The sequence below is a fragment of the Aspergillus oryzae genome, chromosome 1 (genome assembly GCF_000184455.2).
Source record: "Aspergillus oryzae RIB40 DNA, chromosome 1".
Classification (NCBI taxonomy): Eukaryota; Fungi; Ascomycota; class Eurotiomycetes; order Eurotiales; family Aspergillaceae; genus Aspergillus; species Aspergillus oryzae.
Window position 1 is genome coordinate 1378519 of NC_036435.1, and position 15449 is coordinate 1393967.

At 48.2% G+C, this 15449-nt stretch overlaps 4 protein-coding genes across 4 annotated transcripts; 2 read left to right on the forward strand and 2 right to left on the reverse strand.

Moving 5' to 3' along the window:
- Nucleotides 1–3577: 3577 nt before the first annotated feature.
- On the reverse strand, nucleotides 3578–4356 carry AO090009000519 (uncharacterized protein; the record flags this gene model as incomplete). The annotated part of the gene is made up of 3 exons (XM_023235605.1): nucleotides 3578–3582; nucleotides 3705–3755; nucleotides 3849–4356. 3 exons carry the CDS (start codon nucleotides 4354–4356, stop codon nucleotides 3578–3580), a joined length of 564 nt encoding a protein of 187 aa, XP_023088688.1.
- A 4130-nt stretch (nucleotides 4357–8486) lies between these two features.
- Nucleotides 8487–10859, forward strand: AO090009000520 (Zn(II)2Cys6 transcription factor; the record flags this gene model as incomplete). Its single annotated transcript, XM_023235610.1, has 5 exons — nucleotides 8487–8639; nucleotides 8773–9396; nucleotides 9455–9831; nucleotides 9881–10222; nucleotides 10286–10859. The coding sequence occupies 5 exons, from the start codon at nucleotides 8487–8489 to the stop codon at nucleotides 10857–10859; spliced, it is 2070 nt and encodes a 689-aa protein (XP_023088689.1).
- A 560-nt stretch (nucleotides 10860–11419) lies between these two features.
- AO090009000521 (uncharacterized protein) lies at nucleotides 11420–12806 on the forward strand (the record flags this gene model as incomplete). Its single annotated transcript, XM_001816914.1, has 2 exons — nucleotides 11420–11678; nucleotides 11770–12806. 2 exons carry the CDS (start codon nucleotides 11420–11422, stop codon nucleotides 12804–12806), a joined length of 1296 nt encoding a protein of 431 aa, XP_001816966.1.
- A 111-nt stretch (nucleotides 12807–12917) lies between these two features.
- AO090009000522 (putative MFS transporter) lies at nucleotides 12918–14668 on the reverse strand (the record flags this gene model as incomplete). The annotated part of the gene is made up of 5 exons (XM_001816915.1): nucleotides 12918–13542; nucleotides 13592–14006; nucleotides 14077–14362; nucleotides 14416–14441; nucleotides 14494–14668. The coding sequence occupies 5 exons, from the start codon at nucleotides 14666–14668 to the stop codon at nucleotides 12918–12920; spliced, it is 1527 nt and encodes a 508-aa protein (XP_001816967.1).
- Nucleotides 14669–15449: the final 781 nt, after the last annotated feature.

Sequence of the window (15449 nt, forward strand, 5' to 3'; positions counted from 1 at the left end):
AACAGTAAACACCCTCCATTGGCGTCGCTTCTCACTGCAATGTTTCAAGGCATGCAAATGAGATGGAACTTAGTAGTATTGATTACAAACCACATGGCAAGACCTCCAGGCTGTTCATTAGTGCATTCCGTTAGGTATTGACACGCGACTGCAGGTTAGCTTTCCGCACGAACTTGTAATAACACATGATGGTCTGTGGCCTCGTCCAGGCCTACTTGGACAGACTCACCGATCACTATTTTTGGGTTTAGCTGGTATGAGGCGACTGGATCAAGATCGGACCCGATCACTTGCCGCCGCACTGACTTGGTGAACGTCGGTTGCTACCGAGGGACAGTGGCAACATGGCCCCGAGATATTATTGCCGTATGGCAGAGTCTGGATGAGAGCATGCTCGTGGTAAGGTATGTGGCGATGTGTCTTCTGAGGGTCCTCATTTCCGAACTGCTAAGCGAGCTAGGAGTCAAAGCACTGGTTCTTATGTGGAGTGAAGCTACCTATGGGGATGCCGGTGAAGAACTCCCTAATAGACGTGCTCCTGCATATGTAGAATATAGTTAATATGCTGGCAAGCCCCTAACTAACCCGAAAAAGAAATTCACATCTTTGTAGTTTATATGCACCTTGTGTCCTATTAGATCCGGAGACACTTGGTCCCCTGAAGAAGCACAGACTCACTAACGAAACCAACTTGACTTATATTCTCATAGCAGGTATACATGCTATCAATCACCAGTCTATAGTTACTCCTATAACAATGAGGGCGTTTGTATTCCACGTTGTAGCACACATAACCTAGAAGCTAAGACCGATAAACAAGCACCGCAATGGTGGATCTCACACAAAATATTCTTTTAGAGAATTTAAAAACGCACCGACAACATCTTTACTATGTTTGTCAACTTGCAAGGGTGAAACATTAGTGAGAGCGGAGATTGGTGGAATAAATAAAAATCGAAAGGTACTTCCCAGCAGCCGAGGTCCTTGGGTTTGATTTGCATAAGGCATCGTGCATTGGTATTGCAGGGTACTGACATGGGCCTCGGCCGTATTTACCGATTTTGTAATTAATTAGTCGGTTTGGCTCTGTTTGCTTTATGGAGATGTCATTTCCTGTATGCGAATACTATGGTAAATAGAGATGCTTGCATTAGCCAGTTTGAGGGCAGAAAGAGGATTGTGCGCGGGTGATGTCCAGATGCAGATGAACCTTGTCACGGACTCTAACACCTAATGTACTTAGGGCATTTCAGGAGCTTTTGGTCATGGTAGATGAAAGCTGGCTACTTGTGTTGAGTCACATCGCCACATGATAGCGCGTAGTCGTGGACTTGCCTTTTGAGAGCTTGGATCAATGAACTTCTATAGTGCAATCACAGTCGTAGGAATTTCGTGAGGCTTAAGAGACAGTGGAAGATTCCGAGTGAGAGAGAATAAGCTTCTGACCTTACTAGCCACCGACTGCAGTTTGCAGCCAAACGCATGGTCGCGGACCTGGCACGGGGCTTATAATGCTTCATTATGTCCTAGGTAGCAAGGATAGTCAAGACTGAATCGAAGGATGATTTCAGCTAACCTAGAACTACACAAACATTAGGCTGCGAAGCATTGGACTTAGCACTTCTCACTTCTATAGTCACCAAATTCAAAACAGAACAACTGCCTGATATATGTTGAGCCTCCACCCAGCAATCGGAAATGGAATTTGAAGACATGTTAGTCTTTAATCGGTCGAGATCGACATTGCTATCATTATAGGCGACTCAGTGTCACTTATTTTAGAGATTAACAATCCAAGGCCTTGCCCATAAACCATTAAGCTATGGTGTTGCCACTATGTGAGGCTTTGCTCGTCGCACCCAATACAACGGTGAAGGAAACTAAGACAATAACTTCACTCTGCTGGAAAGTATTACGCCTGTCCGTCAAGTAAGAGTTATGGTATGATATATAATTACTCGACCTCATGCGGGGATGGCTAAAAAGATCACTAAGTCGGTGACGTAGTTAAAATATATATGACTCTGGTTATTAACCACAGAGTCATAACGCTGGTCAAGTCCACGTGGGTATCGAGTGTAGGGGCCATGTATCACGCTCCTCCCAGAAGAAGTTCATGTTACTCTTCTTCTAGTGCCGAGAATAAAGATAGTTATAGGTATAGATGATTGGATGCCGTGGTTTCTATCTGAATATGCGGAGTGTAAATGGTTGCCTCCGCTAAGATTTATGTAGAAGGTAACTAGTAACAAACATTGAGGGACATTCTCCAATCAGGGTCGACGAAAATGGAATAGACGGAAATTTAAGAGTTATATAGGAAGTAGTATGATTTTAGCTACATTAGTAGCTGAACATCCCACTTTGCTGTGCATACAGTTCAAACAGAGTTACCGGCTATAGCCCCAGCTCTTCTGGTCCACAGATGTATAGGTGAATGCGCATACAGGTTTGATCATGGTCAGACAATAGTGATGAAGGTAGCAAGCACTGCACTTTGCCGTACTAATGCTTCTATATGAAATATTGTTAGATGTTAAGTTGAAGTCCGAGTAACGGACGCATTAACCAATGACCGCTGGCTTCAACCGTTCAATAATCCAACCGCTTGAGCAGTCCAGGGTGGCGGAGTGTATTCTAAATAGCGCAGTCTATATCTTCTCTTGGGATGTTCAACCGACGAGCTCTTCCAGACGTGCACTTCGCATAGCCTTAACAGTTCGTCACTTATCCCTGGGACACAACATATAATGTTCCCACTACATACCAAGAGAAATACAGCCAACTGCTGATCATAAACGTTCAGTCCCACGCCGGACATCAGCTTCAATCAGATTCTTGCCAATTAGCTTTCGCTACACATCCTAGTCCCGACACTTGATCAAAAGGGCGTGTGGGTGGTCGACCAGAAACCTGAAAGGCACGGTTGACCACAATGAAATTGTCGACTACAGAAACAATATTCAACATAAACAGGAAATTTTGTAGATGGACAGTTATAGTAGAAATTGTCAGAAGTCAAGATATTCTTTCAGCTCAAATTAGAAATTATATGGCTTAAGCAATTGTAGGTATATAAAAAAAATCCGACTGAGTCGTATTAAATTATAGACAAGGATACAGAGAGCAAAAGCTTCCATGAGGTGAAGTACATGAAGCAGCTGCGAAGCTATATCCAGGCTAGCAACGGTCGTTCAGTAGCTTATAGGGAACGAGTAAGCGGGCGAAAAGATAGAATCGTTTTGTTACCTAGGATATCTTGCTAAAACAACCCATAGGCAGATATGGTCCTTTCCGTAGGTTTTCACAAACAAGAGATCTCAGCGGCCATCGAAGAAATACATCAAATAAAGCATTAACCACAAAGTAAAGACTTGCTAAGGTAGGAAACGTGTATACCTCAGCCCAACAGATTAGGCAAGTGTAATATCTTAAGATGTACGGATTCAAGAGTGCTTAGTACCATGATCGCTCGAGTTGAATCTCAAAGGTCGGATTCATCTGAAGGAGCTGATTTAGACTCACGTATACATAGCGTACAATTATGATAAGGATAAGAGCCATCAGCAGAACAAGATCATTCTTTAAACATTCCTGAGTGACTCAATGGTGCCATATACTATAGGTTAATAGACATTGAAACTTTTCATTGAATCTTGACTCATAATATACAACCGATAAATACAATACCCAAGTAAGCCAACCACCAAAATAAGTACACAAATCCATCCAACCCCAGATCCCCAAACCCAAACCTAGAAATATATATCAAAACGCCATACCATTCCCATTCCCATTCACAGCCCCAGCCGCCAACTCCCTCTTCTCCTCCGGCGTAATATACAAACTAAGCGTATAATACCTCCCCTCAATCAACTCAGACTCACCCTTGGGATCCCCCGCCAAAACCAACCTCGTATGACCCGCAAACGGCAAACTAAACCACACCGGCTGCCCACTCCGATCCGCACCCTCCCAGTAATCCGCATTACACGACATGCTACTACCGAATAGCAGCGGGTTGAAACCATTACACACGGCCTCGGGGATATGCAGCACATCCTCCAACACGATGACATGCGACGTCGGGTCCTGCGGGCTCCTACACACGGTGAGATGAACGGTGCCAAAGCCCGCGACGTGTAGCTCGTCGGTGGGATTGAAGATGTTGTTTTTCAGGCGCAGGTCGACGGAGCGGTAGGTCGTGAATACGGCGCGGTCCCTAGCATAGTGACAGTTTCCAGATACGACCATCCAGTCATAGCAGATGCGGTTCGCGGGATGGGTAACCTTGTTTCTTTTGGTGGGCTGGTCGGGCTCATCTTGGTCGGCGAGGAATTCGTCGTGGGTTCGCATGGTGGTCGTCGTCACGTTGGGCTTGGTAGGAGGGTGATGCGCGGCGGGAGGAAGTGGTTATGGGGTCAATTGGGTCGATTGTGAGGGATAACGAGTGAATAAACCTGGGATAAGGACAGGCAGTAGTTGGACTTGGTGGCTCAATGATTTATAGACCGAGAAAAGGCTCTAAACAGATAGGATTGAGGTGAAACAGACGCATGATGTATCCAGCCCTGCCGGAACAAGGAAATCCGGCAGTAATCCTTACCCGGTAGGCGGTGCTTAGGTCTCAGCCCTGAAGATATGTAGGCGGTATATGGCGACAGTATAGTTTCACCGCCAAGGCTAACCAAGTTGAGGCAAAGCCTCGGTAATTCCCAGAATGCTGGTATCGCGCGGTGATTGGTGGGAGATATCCCCACTAGAACCGTGACTTGAACTAGGGCTAATGGAAGTTAAAGGTAACCTCAGAAAGAATGATGTCTTGTACCCACATGTCCCTCAGAGTCTAGTTTGAACACTATAATCTATGATGATAGGGAACCTGAGACAGATTGCGAGACTTGCGGCTCTCCAAATCACTTTGGGGCCTCTGCCGAAAAAGGAAGGGATTCGGGATTTGAATCACTAGGGCCTTAATGGCCTTGGATGGTGGCAGCACTACCGGAAATTCTCGGCGCTCGGGTAGTCCAACTCCGATTATGCAGGGGGAACACCGGTCTTGCTCTTAGCTTCCTTTCTGGGCCTGTCGTTGCGGCCCAATGCAACTGTGCATTTATGCAGCTATCATTTTACTCGACGCTTTGACCGCAGCCTGACAGCGCTGTCATCAAGGTCTATTTAGTCTGTTCCGCTACTAGCATGTTAAGGGTAAATGGTCATAGACACGGATGGGTATTTCTTGGCAAGGTTGTGCGATCTGAGTAGATGTAGCACAAGGAATGGGATAGACGTCTTATGGCGCACCTTGCATGCAGATTCTGTATCTAGAAAGGTTACGCTCGATTCCTCGGAATTGCGGATGCTATTAATACAATATTACTCTTTTAGGAAGTAGTTCGTAGAGAACCTTGAATGCTCAATCATGTGTATTGTTGGAAGAGATTGTGTTTGCTAGCCACAAACAAAATCCTTCCCTTGCCTCACAAACGGTTCAATTACCCTTCCCTCATGCCAAATAGCGTCATTTGCTTGTAGCCTATGCCCCCCCAAACCACGCTTCCAAGTACCAGCGCACCAAAGACCCACCCCCTTGCCGTGCAAGGCTGCGCAAGGAGCATATAATATCCAAGATTATAGGCGGAGTAGTGAAAAACGAAGCGGCTAGTTGATCCACTGGTGGTGAAAAAGAGGGTCGCTCGGAAAAGAATCCCTTTCTGACTGTCTCAACGGCACGATCTACAAAGAAGGAAAGTCAGGTGAGAAAGGTGTTGAGCTTCGTATCCACAGTATTAGCCAATGAGTGTCCTGCATGCAGACTAACAAGGCCGATCAAGACCGACCATATGAACAGAACTTACCAAATGTAACTTCAATATTACCACCTGCGTGCAGATATCAAGTTACTGTTGAAACCTTGGAAGGAGGAGTTCTTTGTTGTCAGAACTCTATGTTGCAGAGTGTTCGCGGCTGAGTGAAGAACCAAGTATATGTATCGAAATCGAGTGGTTGTCGAGTTTCCACAACTCTAAGCCTCTTAAAGAAAGAGAGATATCATTGGCCAAAACAAGAATCCCGAGGACTCTATGAACAGCGAGTCAATTTTAGACTTGCCTCCCTGGTATGACGTACATGCTTCGGTTGTCTGACGACGATATCGGGAACTAGACTACGGGGAGAAGATACGGTCTAACAATGTGGCTTGAATTCCACCATATGAGGGGTACTGCGAGCATCCTGTGGAAAGATGTGGTGAAACATCTTGGACTTTACGCGTCGGACTGCTAAGGAATGACCTATGAGCGACGAATCACGCCGCCACCCACTTGTATTATTATGGATTATGGCGAGTGCCCACCGCTAGTATTGTGTCATATTCGATAGCAGTTGACATATCGAAGTATACAGCTAGTTGCTATCAGTGTCTAAATGATGTGGTGGTATTGTGGAGGCCTACGCTTTCTCGGGCCCTTGTCTATCCCTCACTACAGGGATCAATATAGCAATCCTACACTGTATGTCGCCAGACGATGTACGCTGGGATGGAGCCATACATAACCACATATCGTCCGGAATTGCGAAACATCCAACGCTAGCGCTCTAGGTTGTAAGACGGGTTGGAACAGGCCTATAATACCGTCGGTAAGGACCTGGAATTGGGATTGCTCCGCATATGTGCAATCCTGACTCGGCCGATAAAGTTTCTTTCATCGTGTAAATTGTGCCTTTGGGCCCGTATTCAGATCCGGTTAGACCCATCAATCTCCTTACTCCTGTTAGGTCCATGGATAAGAGCGGCAATGGTGGTTCCAGGTTGGGGTTGGATACCAAAGACTCGCATTGGTTATGTCTAAATGGAAAAAATGTTTCTATGATGGACGATCGTTGAAGAACAAAGAAAATAGGGTTAACAACAACCGCGGCTAAGCTCTCCTCACAGTGCACTCGAGAGTGTGATATAGTTGAGAAGTTATAGGCCACCAGTTTAGCGCGGCCATATGGCGAATTAATTGTGCATGGGTTAGGCATTAGTATGGCGCTAAAGACAAAGTTGGGATGGGATCAGTGTCAGATCATCATGCCAGTTACCCAAAGTATAGAATGGGCTTCACGCTCAGGACACCATTTGACCCTAGCGCGAAGATCAATGGGGATCTGTATGCACAAATGCCACATTCTGCATACCCCGGCCATTGGTCACTGATTACCACCTTCCCACATTTGTGGCCAAAGTATGCCCAAGAAGTTTTCGCTGTTTGTTTGTCTGCAGAAGTTCCATGTCCTTGATCCATGATAAGGTCCATTACGGAGGATCTCGGGCCAACCTCATTGGCCTGGAACAATTCGCGCAAGGATCTTGGCGATGACAAGTCACGATACTAGCACTGACAATGAAAAAGGCACTAAAACAATAGTATGATTTCGGTCGTAAGGTTTGTCTCACTATTTTTTTTTTTTTTTTTCTGTTACCCGCATGACAAGCCTGATAGTTGAGACTCGGGGCGGAAAAGATTGTCCAATGAGAGGGCCAATCGGTAGAATCGGCAAACATTACCCGTTTGTCTGATGGTCTTTGCTTTGATGTGGACCGACCAGGGAGGTATAGATCTCGCGACTGTCACAGTCCAAGCATCATTCGATATCTCCTAGTCACAAATAGATCTGTCCATTGATGGACGGGTGATATGGCAAATTTTAGAGAGTGGCAAATATGAGTGAAGCTCCCCCGTGGGTCGGTGGAATTCTAGAATGGCGAATTAATTTATCCTCCACGTGAGACGTAAGAACGGTGGGGTGGTTGGATTCCCAATGATTCGGATTACATCCCTGTAGGGCCCCGTCTTTAAGGTACAGGAAGGAGAAGATCACAGGATCGGGCCAAAGGATTGTTACTGTACCTGCTACCTAGTAGAGTTGGTTGGGGACTTCTAGACTTTGGTAGTTCGGGTGCTAAATTAGGGCATGGAGAAGGCTCGGACAAGCTCCAACTTCCGCCCTATCACAGGATTTAGATCCGCGGTTCTACGGCCGAAACATTGCGTTGGAACAGAGTCCACTGCCTGTCAAGTGTACGGAGTACGGCAGATGGTTCTTAGGACCTATCAAGAGGACCGGAAGTCTTGAATCCATTTGAGATTGAAGATTTTGGGCAACTAGTATCGAGGCTAGGGCTAGGTCACGGGACCTGATTGGGTGGCTTTTACTGCCGACTCCGAGTGGAGATTTGGAGATCTGCAGGAGGAGAAGAGCAGCTGTCGTGGGGCCGCGGAATTCCTCTAAAAACAAGATTTCCAGAATCATTCGCCCGCAACTTCATTTCCTTAAGATGCGTCTGTACCAATTCGGGGTACCGCCGCTTCCACCACCACTTGTAGTCCCGGAAACCTGCGCTTTATTATATATCTAACGCCACCCTTCATGCCTCTATCGCGTACCATTTTACTGCGCCATTCCGACCTCCGATCCATCGGCCCGCGCCTCTTCTCTTTATGTCCGATTCGAAGTCATCGTCGTCCTCGCCTCGTCCTCTCGCACCGGCTCCTGGTCAACCCCCCAGACGAACCAGTTCTAGCGACGATGTAGTCCGCGGGCGGAAACACAAAACTACCGCTTGTAGGGCGTGTAAGCTGAAAAAGCTCAAGGTGAGTTTGCTTTGTGCTCGATCGCGTTCGTCCTATACTCCTCCCCTTACCTTTCTATACGTTCCTATAACTAGGACTATCGGGAACAGTCCTTGGCCGATCAGAGTGCCAACGCCACGGCTGATGTTGCTAGTGTCGAGGGGATCCACCGTGTGAGCATTGCACTCTCAATGGCATTGAATGTGTGGTTGATGAGATGGCGGATATGCGTCGAAAGTTAGCCATGAAGCGGAAGCTGGATCGACTTGAACAAGCGGAGGACACCTTGCTACACCTAATAGGTGCCTTGCGAGGGAGTGAGAATACACGCATTGCACAACTACTGAACCTCATCCGGAGTAATGCTTCCTTTGATGAAATTGCAGTGTTCTTGGAGCAACAGTTTTCTCGCGCGGAGATCGAAAGATCACCCGAGCTGCGTGAGTTCCGGAGTCAGCTCTCCCGACCATCAGACGAAGACGACGACGATGGGAACGAGGGGACTGCACCTCGAATTCCCCGGCGGATGCTCGAAGTGCGCCGCCTCGCCGATATCCCCGTGTACAAGGTTCCCGCGAAGCCTTGGACGACAGTCACAGACGATGACGATCTAGTGTCACACTTGGTGTCCTTGTGGTTAACATGGACTTACCCCTGGTTTGACTGGCTAGATAAGGATGCCTTCATTCGCGATATGCAGGCAGGGAATTTGAACTGCCGGTTCTGTTCGCCATTTCTGGTGAATGCCATCCTCTCAGAGGCGAGTGTACGTAGCGTAGTCTGTATGATTCAAAACCAATACACGAAGAATTTTATTGATTGGTGCCACTCCTCAGTATTATTCCGACTACGCCGAAGTCTTTACCGTCCCCGGCGATATGTTCTCTCGCGGCGACCACTTCTACGAAGAGGCCCGTCGATTACTCGAAGCAGAGGAGGAAGAGGTGCCAAGCAGTATACCGACTATACAAGGCCTTCTTGTGCTATTTATACGGTCGGTCTGGGTGACTTCCCGTGAGGGTTCTTGGCTAACATATTCCAGGCTTGTTTTGATGGGTAAAGATCGCGTGGGATGGATGTATATGGACCTTGCTATGCGAGCCGCGAAGGAGTATGCTTCTTCGCACCCGCCTCTTCCTATCGACACGGAATCGGTGCGGCAGATCGAGAGCGTGGTCAACCGAACATTGTGGGGAGCTTACAACATATCTTCGTATGCTAAATCTCCCCATGGCGAAAGACAAGCAAACTGACGGTTGAAGGACGGCCGCGGTGTCCTTGATGAAACACATAGATGTCACCCCCCCTCCGCGACCGCGTGTGCCTATCAACCATGACGATCGTCTCGATGTATGGTCTCCCTATCCTCAGCTAGTGCAGCCGGTGCGCGGTCACCATAATTGCGTATTCGACCGGTGGTGTGACTTTTCTTTCATCACGCTCCGAATCAGTAGAGCTCTACATGACCCTGACAACAGTCCGCCTCAATGCGAGATCCCCGCCATCATCAATGACATATACCAGCAGCTACAGGGTTGGTACGCGAACTTACCGGAATGTCTACGCCTGGAAAATGCGAATGTACCACATATTCTTAGCTTACAGTGAGTCCACTAGACGAATTAGACGCGCTATGATCTTTTTACTTGCTAACCTATCTCTTCTAGCCTGTTCTACCACACAAATGTCATGCAAATCTTTGGATTCCTCCAATCAAACAGCGGCGAAGCTATAACCCCGGAGACTGCGAAGAACGCCAAAGACCTCTGCCTCTCAACCGCTAGACGCATCGCTCAGATCCTCAGTATCCACCGTGAGAAATGGGGCATCGACCGTCTCGCTCCATCCACCGTCCAATGGGCCAGTATCGGTCTCTTCACTCTTCTCGAAGCCCTCGACTCACTTGAAAATCGGAAAGCTTTCACTGAGCTTTGTATTTTTGCGCGGGCTTTATCCCGACGCTTCGGTCTCGCCAAGGGCATTCTTCGCATGATCCAGGTAACCGCACAGCAGACGGAGGTATCCTTGCCGCCGGAAACAGACGCCCTATTCTTGGACTTCGAGACGCAGACTTGGCGCAATCGGGATTCGCAATCGTTCAGCAGTTTCTATCCACACTTTTCGACAGTAATCCGACAGGGAAAGGTTCGACAATCCGACGTGAGTATGGATCGGTTTTTGGAGAAATGGGATAATCTTGATATTGGCGACGGACCACCCCGGAGGGAAGAGGAAGAGTGAACCATGGGGATAAGTGGTTGATTTACGTGTTATGACCATCAGACTAGTATCCAGACTTGCGCGATTGTATAGCGCCTAATAGACTGAAAATTTCAGCCATACACCTATCTTTTCTTTTTTTCTCCTTCTCTTCCCTTTCTTCTGTTCTTCTCTCCCACATCTTTCCTCCCCTTAACTCTCTCTTCTCTTCGTTTTGCCCCGCAGTTCCCCCTATCACCGTAAACCGCACATCCGTTCTACGCCCAATATTCCCTCGATGACGCTTATACAGACCTTACCCTTTTGGTACCTCTCCAACCCTCTTACCCAAGCCACACCAAGGTCATCCATATCAAAGAGCAGGTTGGTCTGTGGCAAAGTACATGTCCTTTCCAATTAGAAAATCCTTGACATCACAAGCGACATCTCAAGCTCCCTGATTGGCCCACCCGCTTCCTGATAACCCCACATAAAACCCAACACCAAAACAACTCGCAGTAGACTCTATACAAACTTTCAAAAAATAGCCCTCTAAGCACCTCCGTAAATAACCATACCTACATATCTGCAACTCAAGTACAATGGAAGAAGAGAAGAGACCACCGCTACCAACCCGACCCTCCCAAACCCCAACAGAGGAGAAACCCCCCACTAAAGACCCCTATCTCACCGACACCAGTAAACATCAAGACCAGGAACAAGACCAGGAACAAGACAATGAGGAAACAAATACAAACCCTGCATTACCAGCATATACCCCAACAGTTCTAATCCAAAACCAAACATCCCACACCGCCTATCGACCCTCCTCCATCCTCCCCAAACCAGTCGTCATACCCCGTATGTCTCCCTCCCCTTCCCTCTCCCCTACTATCTATCTACCTACCTAAACCCCAACACCACAAACCAAAACTAACAAGAAAAAAAACAGAAACATCCCACTCAATCCACGGCACAATCTACCGCCCCTTCGCGCGGGCCTACCCACCAACCCTAGAACGCCACGGAATCCCCAAAGCCGATTTCCTGGCCTTCATCGACGGCCTCAACGCCGTCTGGGTAGCAAACCCCTACATCCAGGCTATTAGCACGACCAGCAAGGCTGCGGTGTTTGTGCCGGTTTTGCAGGTGCAGATTGCTGCGTTGGGGTTGGCGGCTGCGGCGGAGTATGGGTCGGTGAAGGTTTCGCAGAGACGGACGACGGAGTATATGCGGGTGGCGAATGAGGAGTTGTTTCGGCCGAGGGGGTTGCGGGTGCAGGTGCTTAGGACGAAGGTTATGATGGCTGAGGTGGGGATTCCCGGGGAGGTGTTGGAACTTGGGGAGTGTGGGGGGAGGGATGAGGAGTTTGGGGATTTGGAGGGTTTGGGGGATGGTGGGAAGGGGAAGGAGAAGGAGAAGGAGAAGGAGAAGGAGAAGTATGATCCGCAATTGAGGAGGGTGGAGGCTTTGAAGGACTTTGTTTGTCCGGTTGTTTATGAGGAGGCGGGTGAGGTGGGCAAGGAGAATTGGATAAAGAGGGCTTCTGATAAGCAGGAGAGCTGGCTTGCTGAGAGGCAGAATAGTTCCATTGTGGGGAAGAGGGAGAAGGCTGGGAAGTTGATGAGTGAGGCTGATGAGGCGGAGCGGCAGATTAGTCTGAAGATCGAGGAGGTTGCTCGTGCGAAGGTTGCTGCTGAAGAGAGGGCTAGGGAGAGGATGGATGGCCCATTGGGGGAGTCGTTGCAGGGTAGGGGCATGATTCAGGATGATCTGGACAAGGAGATGAAGAAGCTGGACAAGCAAATGGAGAAGCTCATGAGGGAAAGGGAGAAGAAGGTTACGAAGATCATGAAGAAGGGTAAAGAACATCTGCAGAAAGTGGAGAAGAAAGAGAGTCGTATTGCGCAGAAGGTGATGTGGGTGGTGGTGACGGGGGATGATGGCTCGGGCTTTCAGAACCATCTTTGTGAGGAGTCGGACGCTTGATATATTGCGTTTCACATATTGGGATTGGAAAATCGGCGTATACCCTTTGAGTGATATACCTGTGTTTAATTATAGTTGCATTCTATTCTATTTTTCACATTCGGCTTGCGATCACAGAACGTATCTGAAGAATGGGTTCTGCTTGTCAGTCAGATCATGGAACGCCAGCTTATCCCTTTGGCTCTCATCGAGGTCCATCTGGTCCCGGCGCCGATTCTCCCTCCAGAGCACCAGATACAGGGCTACTGCGGCAGCAATGGTGATGCAATAGCAAATCACCATACCCGTCCACAGCTCCGGATAATGCTGGCCCACGGTTTTACTATTGACAAGTTGTGGCCCGATGATGTTACCGACGGTGTAAGCCACAAACACCGTGGCCGCCATGGTCTTCTTCGTAGCACCCGCCACATTGCTGGCCCCAAGGGTGATAATTAGACTGACAACAGGTCCGAAGAACCCCGTCAATGCGTAGCCCACAACAGGGGCTGCGGGTTGGTATCCCCATTCGGACTTCCAGATGATCACACATCCAGCGATGACAGGAAGGCAACAAGCAACCAGCATGGGAATGCGTGTGTTCGGGATACGTGACGAGATGTAGCCGCATAATGGGATGAATATGACGCAAACACCACCAACGGGGAATTGGAATAAGATCGAATCCAGTGTGTTAAAGCCAAAGGTTGACACGATGAGGGGACCGAAACCGGAAATGGCACCGTTGATCGTATACCTAGTGACATGTGAGAATAGTTTTATGTGATGGCGTGGAAGATACTCACGCAGAAGCCATCATTATCGCAACAAGGTACAACTTCAGGTCCAGGAACGACTCCTTAATGTGATCCCATTTAATCTTTTGGCATCGCACACCCGTCTGTCCTTTCCGCAGTCGCTCCACTGCAACAACCCGTTCCTCCGGGGTCAGGAACCACGCAGAGACAGGCGAGTTGGGCATAATACAGCACCATAGTCCAAACAGGAATGTAAGCGCACCGGCAAAGATATAAATGTATTGCCAACGTTTCAGTGCACGAGAGCTGATCTGGCCGAAAGCGTAGTTCAAGGCACCGCCAATAATAGTGAACCACCCAGTACCGGAGAACCACCATGCCTGACGCATGGCTTGCTCCTTCTGTGTATAGTAGCTACTCACGATAGTCATGAAGCCCGTGGGAACCACACTCTCAACAAAACCTGAAACCCCGTCAGAGACATTGACCACTGGCAAGGGGGTTGGATAGTTATAACACGAGAAGAACCATACCTAGGAAGAATCGCTGTACAAACAAACCCTGCCATGTCTTGACACCCGCTGTAGCGGCACAGGTAATAGCCCAGAGCATCACAATGGGGCCGAATACATATTGCGTTTTGAAGCGCTGGAGGATAAACGTCATCGGGTACAAGCCGGCCAACATTCCAAAATAGAATATGGAAGTGGCCCAGCTGAGTCGCGATGTGTCCTTGGACGGAGGCGATGTGGTATGATCGATAACAAGTAGTTCCAGGTCAGTTGTCATACCGAACAGAGATGCACTCCCCAAGATAGCCTAAACAAGTCAGCTCGGACTCTTCTTTGACTATCGAACTCATTACAACTGACTTTGTCCCAGTATACAAATCCATATCCTGAACCTCATTAATAACGGTACATAACTTTAGACATATATTAAAAACCTACCTATTAACATTGCTGGCATGAAGAATAGATCGATCTTGCGCAGCACACGCTTCTCCACTGCCGGGTCGATCTCCTGCGCTTCGTCGCTCACCACCGCCAATGCGGCATCCTTGTCGAATGTTGGGGCATCTGGAGATGAGGGGCGTTCTGCCGTAGCGCTCGGCACTTGAATCATTTTGACAGTGAGCGTCTTTCTAGAACTCAGCAAGGAACATTCTGAGGGCAAGATTCTTCTCGATGGCCGTTGAGAGGAAAAAAGAATTTTCCACCGATTCAACCAGTAACAGATGGCTTAGTATGACTTCGGTGAGAGCACTAAACACTAATTAACGGAAGTTTACGACGCCGATGGAGAATATGGGGACATTTGACTGGCCCAGCAAAATGCCAAAGCTCGAATTGAGTGGATTGAGTGGTGCGGAGGACTGCGTTCCTGAGGCCACATTTCCTATTCGGGACTAGCCTGGGGTCCGTACCCAGCATCTGGAGGTCGAACTGATATTGGGATCGACCTTATTAAACAAGCATATTTTCTATATGGTTCATGGACGTCCCATTAGTACTTTGATATTCACGTTAGAGGAGAGAGAGAAAAGTGCACTGACCAGGCCCTCCGCCAGAGAAGCGAGTAACATGCCCTCAGTAGCTACATAGGTTAACTTGAAAGCGGACAGGTTTAGTAGGCTGGATAGATCAACGTTCGCTACAGAATGCCGCATATGACACGTGTGGCTGCGTCCATAATGTAACCTGGAAGATCTTCAACTGACATGGCGTTTTGTGGCATTGTCAGCAGTCGTACGTATGCTGCATGAGAGATTATCGACTGGTGCCCTGCGGACGTACTAGCCTTACTTAGTAACTTGTACCGCGGACATGCCCGCGGACATTCCGCAGCTTCGAAGTATTAAAGCCACCCATATAGGATTATGATAATCATTCCATCAGCGTTATTA